This window comes from Scyliorhinus canicula, chromosome 1 (assembly GCF_902713615.1).
Source record: "Scyliorhinus canicula chromosome 1, sScyCan1.1, whole genome shotgun sequence".
NCBI classification, from domain to species: Eukaryota; Metazoa; Chordata; class Chondrichthyes; order Carcharhiniformes; family Scyliorhinidae; genus Scyliorhinus; species Scyliorhinus canicula.
The window spans coordinates 306,840,660-306,847,575 of record NC_052146.1 but is presented as its reverse complement, the minus strand read 5'-3'; the positions used below and the strand labels follow the sequence as shown (position 1 = coordinate 306,847,575).

The following is a 6,916-nucleotide window of genomic DNA, read 5'->3' as shown; positions in this document are numbered from 1 at the left end:
AGGGTGGGGGGGAGAGGTGCTGGGGGAGCAACTGGGGGAGCAATCGCTCAGGGCACCACCATGCCAATGCCTCGATCCCAACCCCATTCTGGGAGCAACGCTTGTTCCTGCTCATCTGCCCCACCAATCACCCATAACCCCCACTGACTGCTGAGGCCTCTGGCTGTGCGGCTGAAGGCAATTGCTGACAGGGCCATCGTGGTTAAGTGAGGCATGGAGCGCAGTGGTTAGCACTGGGACTGCGGCGCTGAGGGCCCGGGTTCGAATCCCGGCTCTGGGTCACTGTCCGTGTGGAGTTTGCACATTCCTCCCCGTGTCTGCGTGGGTTTCACCCCCACAACCCAAAAGATGTGCAGGTTAGGTGGATTGGCCAGGCTAAATTGTCCTTAATTGGAGAAAAAAATAATTGGGTACTCTGAATTTTTAAAACAAATGTGAGCACTTGGCACAACCTAAGTGGATTAAGGTGGGTGGATGGGCCATGTAGCGTGTGGGAGCCATTGCCTAGCATCCTAATCACACCTTGATGCCTGGACACTGCGGGAAGCAACACCACACACACAGCAGCCAACATCCAAACACCCAGGGGATGGGACACAGCACGGGGACATGTCCATGGCAGAAGGTGGGTGGGTGCCACAGGGCGAGATGGGTAAAGGGTCTGGGTGACAGCCCACGTTGCAGAGGTGACAGAGGCATCATAATGGTTGTGCAAAAGGTTGTTTAATGTGCAATGCCCACAGCACCCAAACCCCACACCCTGCCCTCTCCTCACCCCTCCCCCCGCACCTCACCCACTCCCTCTCCTATCTCCCGGTGCCCTCAGTGATCCTCAACGTGCCTGGCCCTCCGAGATCTACCGCTATGACTTGGTGTTTCCCCAGAATGCACATCAGAGGTGGGGGCAGCCAGCTGCGTCCCATGGCCTTCGATGCCTCTGGCGGGCATCCTCTGGGGCTCAGGGGCCGAAGGGCCCTGGCACACTTGTCGGCTGCACATGCACAGCTGTGCCGCCCTGTCCCATATTCTGCCCCCGAGGCACGACCTCCTCAGGGGCTGGAACTCAGGAGAGCTGGTGGCCACTGTCGCCGCCCCATGGGATGGGTCCGGGTTGGCACTCAGCGTCCCCTCCTCCCGACCAGTACCCATGGGGCCCTGCCGTTCACCATGGGACAGAGGGTCAGCTGGTTCGAGCCCCAGCTGCCCCTGCATCGTCTGGCTCTGCCAGCCCTGGCGGATCCCCAATGTCTGCACCGTAGTTTCGATGCCCATGGCGATGCTCGCCAGTGACTGGGACACAACCCCCAGTGACCGGGCCCTGCTCTGCAGCGCTTCGGCACTGCCCACCTGCGATTGGGCAAACTCAGTAATGCCTTGGCCATGCCCATCTGAGAGTGGGAACTATCCCACAGAACCTCACCAAGGTTGGCCTGGTACTGGGTGACATCTCCCAGTAAGGCAATCATTCTGTCGAGACCCACAGCCATGGCCGTCACCGACTGCGCAACACTTAGACACCTTCACTCGTGGTGCCGACATCGCGCGCCAGGCTCTCCACTGCGGTCTCCACCCTAGCAGTGTTGGCCTTGGGCCATCATCTGTGCCCGTAGCCTCTGGGACTCCTCCAATCGGGGCTGGTTTAGCACAGTGGGCGAGACAGCAGGTTTGTGATGCAGAACAAGGCCAGCAGCGCGGGTTTAATTTATGTACCAGCCTCCCTGAACAGGCGCCGGAATGTGGCGACTAGGGGCTTTTCACAGTAACTTCATATTTGTGACAATAAAAGGTTATTATTAATCGGCTGTGGATCTGCTGGAGCAACACTGACTCCTTCCTCTGAATTTCCCGGCCGCATCCTATCATCACCACCAGCTCCGGGTAACTTCCAGAGGCTCAGCATCAGGCTGGGACCCAGCTGGGTCCTAGGATCCAGCAGCCCTCTGACTGTTGTCTTGCCCGGTGGTCCCTGCCTCCACCAGATGTGCACTGGCAGCTGTGCAGCGCTCACCAGATTGTGCCCCAGACGCCTGACCATGAACATGTCCCACCGAGGTGCGCGTCTCTGCGCTGATGGAGGGTGGGGATGACAGCTGTGCCACGACCAAGGCAACCTCATAGAATCATAGGCAAATTTACAGCGCAGAATGAGGCCATTCGGCCCATCGAGTTTGCACCGACCCTTGGAAAGCGCATCCCACATGGAGAGTTTGGGGCTGGATACTCCCTTGGGTGGGGTGATGGATGTCGACTCACTCTGCCTGGTGTAGGTCGTTGACCTTCTTCCTGCACTGGAGGTCAGTCCTCCTGGTCACACTCCCCGAGCTGGCTGCTGCCACCACCTCGTCCCAGGCAGCACTGGCTGCCGTGTGGCTCACCCCCCGGGACCCTCGGGGGAAACAGGACATCCCTCCCGGCCTCCACCACATCCAGGAACCTCCCCAGGTCAGCATCCCCAAATCTTGGGGCCGGTCTCCTCAGCGCCATTGTTGTGAGCTGGCTGGGGCTGGTTGGGGTTGGCTGGGGCTGGCTGGGGTTGGCTGGGATTGGCTGGAGCTGGCTGGGGTTGGCTGGGGTTGGCTGCGATTGGCTGGGGCTGGGGTTGGCTGGGGTTGGCTGGGCTGGCTGGAGCTGGCTGGGGTTGGCTGGGGCTGGCTGGGGCTGGCTGGAGCTGGCTGGGGCTGGCTGGAGCTGGCTGGGGTTGGCTGGAGCTGGCTGGAGTTGGCTGGGGTTGGCTGGGGCTGGCTGGAGGTGGATGGGGTTGGCTGGGGTTGGCTGGGGCTGGCTGGGATTGGCTGGGATTGGCTGGAGCTGGCTGGGGTTGGCTGGGGCTGGCTGGGGTTGGCTGGAGCTGGCTGGGGTTGGCTGGGGCTGGCTGGGGCTGGCTGGGGTTGGCTGGGGCTGGCTGGAGGTGGCTGGGGTTGGCTGGGGCTGGCTGGGGCTGGCTGGGATTGGCTGGGGCTGGCTGGGGCTGGCTGGGATTGGCTGGGGTTGGCTGGGGCTGGCTGGGGTTGGCTGGGGCTGGCTGGGATTGGCTGGGGTTGGCTGGTGCTGGGGCTGGGGTTGGCTGGGGCTGGGGCTGGCTGGGGCTGGCTGGGGTTGGCTGGGGCTGGCTGGGATTGGCTGGGGCTGGCTAGGGTTGGCTGGGATTGGCTGGAGTTGGCTGGGGCTGGATGGGGTTGGCTGGGGCTGGCTGGAGGTGGCTGGGGTTGGCTGGGGCTGGCTGGGATTGGCTGGGGCTGGCTGGGGTTGGCTGGGGCTGGCTGGGGCTGGCTGGGATTGGCTGGGGTTGGCTGGGGCTGGCTGGGGTTGGCTGGGGCTGGCTGGTGCTGGGGCTGGGGTTGGCTGGGGCTGGGGCTGGCTGGGGTTGGCTGGGGCTGGCTGGGATTGGCTGGGGCTGGCTGGGGTTGGCTGGGATTGGCTGGGGCTGGCTGGGGCTGGCTGGGGTTGGCTGGGGCTGGCTGGAGCTGGCTGGGGTTGGCTGGGGCTGGCTGGGGTTGGCTGAGCAAGTGCGGTTTAAGTGCTGCTCGGCCTTGTTAGCGAGGGGCTGGCGATCGCGGTCCCGGTGAATCAGCTGGCGAGCCGGCATTCGGGGCGGGAAACCCGTGAGGCCTCATTAAGTGGACCAACTAATGTTGAATAGCGTTGCCAGCCTCCCCGGGCCGAGAACCAGGAAACAGGTGGCAATTCCCGCTCGCTACAGCACTTGAAATTTTTGCAAACGATCGCGCCCAACGTATGTTTTCTGGCCAGTCAGTTTCTCCGTTACTACATGCCACTAATCATTTTCTAATAATTTTGTTTCGATGCTTGATCAGATTACACTTGGAGTACCACGCACAGTTCCTGTCTCCATTTTACAAAAAGTATGCGGGCCCACTTGAGATAATTTTTTTCATGTTCTTTCATGAAACTTGGTGGTGAGCTGTCTTCTAGAATCGCTGTGATCCACGTGGTGTAGGTACACTAGCTGTGCATGCAGTAGTCCATGCAATAGCCCAGACAGCAGTGCATGCAGTAGTCCATGCAATAGTCCAGGCAGCAGTGCATGCAGTAGTCCATGCAATAGCCCAGGCAGCAGTGTATGCAGTAGTCCATGCAATAGTCCAGGCAGCAGTGCATGCAGTAGTCCATGCAGTAGTCCAGGCAGCAGTGCATGCAGTAGTCCATGCAATAGCCCAGGCAGTAGTGCATGCAGTAGTCCATGCAATAGTCCAGGCAGCAGTGCATGCAGTAGTCCATGCAATAAGCCAGGCAGCAGTGCATGCAGTAGTCCATGCAGTAGTCCAGGCAGCAGTGCATGCAGTAGTCCATGCAATAGCCCAGGCAGCAGTGCATGCAGTAGTCCATGCAATAGCACAGGCAGCAGTGCATGCAGTAGTCCATGCAATAGCCCAGGCAGCAGTGCATGCAGTAGTCCATGCAATAGTCCAGGCAGCAGTGCATGCAGTAGTCCATGCAGTAGTCCAGGCAGCAGTGCATGCAGTAGTCCATGCAATAGTCCAGGCAGCAGTGCATGCAGTAGTCCATGCAATAGCCCAGGCAGCAGTGCATGCAGTAGTCCATGCAATAGTCCAGGCAGCAGTGCATGCAGTAGTCCATGCAGTAGTCCAGGCAGCGGTGCATTCAGTAGTCCATGCAATAGCCCAGGCAGAAATGCATGCAGTAGTCCATGCAATAGTCCAGGCTGCAGTGCATGCAGTAGTCCATGCAGTAGTCCAGGCAGCAGTGCATGCAGTAGTCCAGGCAGCAGTGCATGCAGTAGCCCATGCAGTAGTCCAGGCAGCGGTGTATGCAGTAGTCCAGGCAGCGGTGTATGCAGTAGTCCAGGCAGCAGTGCATGCAGTAGTCCATGCAGTAGTCCAGGCAGCAGTGCATGCAGTAGTCCATGCAATAGTCCAGGCAGCAGTGCATGCAGTAGTCCATGCAATAGTCCAGGCAGAAGTGCATGCAGTAGTCCATGCAATAATCCAGGCAGCAGTGCATGCAGTAGTCCATGCAATAATCCAGGCAGCAGTGCATGCAGTAGTCCATGCAATAGTCCAGGCAGCAGTGCATGCAGTAGTCCATGCCATAGTCCAGGCAGCAGTGCATGCAGTAGTCCAGGCAATAGTCCAGGCAGCAGTGCATGCAGTAGTCCACGCAATAGTCCAAGCAGCAGTGCATGCAGTAGTCCATGCAGTAGTCCAGGCAGCAGTGCAAGCAGTAGTCCATGCAATAGCCCAGGCAACAGTGCATGCAGTAGTCCATGCAATAGTCCAGGCAGCAGTGCATGCAGTAGTCAATGCAGTAGTCCAGGCAGCAGTGCATGCAGTAGTCCATGCAGTAGTCCAGGCAGCAGTGCATGCAGTAGTCCATGCAGTAGTCCAGGCAGCAGTGTATGCAGTAGTCCAGGCAGTAGTGCATGCAGTAGTTCATGCAGTAGTCCAGGCAGCAGTGCATGCAGTAGTCCATGCAATAGTCCAGGCAGCAGTGCATGCAGTAGTCCATGCAATAATCCAGGCAGCAGTGCATGCAGTAGTCCATGCAATAATCCAGGCAGCAGTGCATGCAGTAGTCCATGCAATAATCCAGGCAGCAGTGCATGCAGTAGTCCATGCAATAGTCCAGGCAGCAGTGCATGCAGTAGTCCATGCAATAGTCCAGGCAGCAGTGCATGCAGTAGTCCATGCAATAGTCCAGGCAGCAGTGCATGCAGTAGTCCATGCAATAGTCCAGGCAGCAGTGCATGCAGTAGTCCATTTCAAAATGCAGCAAGACCTGGACAATATTCAGGCTTGTACTGGCGAGTGCCAAATAACATCCAGGCCACACAAGTGCCTGGCAATGGCCATCAACAACAAGCCAGAATGATTTCAGGTGGGTTTGGCTGGGAATCTCTCCCCAACTCTGTCAGCGAGCTCCCCACCACTACCTAACCACACCCAGTCGTTTTCCGGGCCCTGGGAAGTGTCTCCCCAGAATGTTTTCCATCACTGGGCAGCTGAACTTACTGCCAGACCGGCTCCTCAGAGATCAGGCCACCATTTTGAAAGTGTGTGCCCCAATCTCTAAGTGGGCTTAAGGGCCCCGTATATCCCCACCCACCGCAATGTCACCCCCCCCCCCCCCCTCCACAGACATACACACATGGGCATTATCTAAGCATGTATACCATGCTATGAGGTCATTGAGCCCCCCCCCCACCACCGTTTTCAGGCCTTCCAACACCCCCTTTCAAGAACCCCCCCCCCCCCAACCTTCCAGAGGCCCTTTGATGCCTGCCTTCACCCCCCACCCTTCATGGCCCCATCATCCCTCCTTTCATGGGAATGACCCCCCCCCCCCAACCCCCCCCCCCCCCCCCCCCACCCCCGCCTGCCAGGCCCTGGCTCTTGGCAGTGCCACCCAGGCACACTGTCACTGCCACCCTGCTAGTTTCAAGGTGCCTGGGTGCCAGGGTAACAGCCTGGGTGCCACCCTAACCTGTACCTGAGCACCCAAGGACCTCCAATGGCCTGGGAGGCCCCCCAGGTGCCACTCCGCCTGTGGCCCAGTACCAATTGGCACCTGGCTGGGGCTTCCCCGGGGTGCCTGTGTGATGTTCTTTCTGTTGCTTAATTCAGTGTGGTTGGCGTTGTGCCCACAAAGACCACAGAATAGCTTGAACTTAAACAAAGCTGTAAATTTATTAACACTACTCATTTGGATTTGACACATATTGCTTGTGAACATATAAACTACACTCACCTCCAGCTAATCTGAATACTGTTTCAATAGCCTGGCTGCCATTCTTTATTGCACAGCGAGTCTTTCCTCTGGCTACTAACTGACCAAATCAAGGGAAATCACATTGATTCTTTTCATAGATGTCTAATTTACGTCTCCGAGGGTTCCTCCATGTTGAGCTCTCTCTGAGCTGCCGTTGTCTCTCCCATTG

At 58.3% G+C, this 6,916-nt stretch overlaps 2 protein-coding genes across 2 annotated transcripts; both read right to left on the bottom strand.

Moving 5' to 3' along the window:
• Positions 1-3,963: 3,963 nt before the first annotated feature.
• LOC119965265 (keratin-associated protein 9-6-like) lies at positions 3,964-4,623 on the bottom strand. Its single transcript, XM_038795814.1, has one exon. The coding sequence runs from the start codon at positions 4,621-4,623 to the stop codon at positions 3,964-3,966; it is 660 nt and encodes a 219-aa protein (XP_038651742.1).
• LOC119965209 (keratin-associated protein 5-1-like) lies at positions 4,624-5,739 on the bottom strand. Its single transcript, XM_038795689.1, has one exon. It carries the CDS (start codon positions 5,737-5,739, stop codon positions 4,624-4,626), a length of 1,116 nt encoding a protein of 371 aa, XP_038651617.1.
• Between the last annotated feature and the right edge of the window lie 1,177 nt (positions 5,740-6,916).

Bases quoted from the DNA above. Each gene is read 5' to 3' on its own strand.
- LOC119965265 (XM_038795814.1), bottom strand. From the start codon at position 4,623: ATGCACCGCTGCCTGGACTACTGCATGGACTACTGCATGCACTGCTGC.
- LOC119965209 (XM_038795689.1), bottom strand. From the start codon at position 5,739: ATGGACTACTGCATGCACTGCTGCCTGGACTATTGCATGGACTACTGC.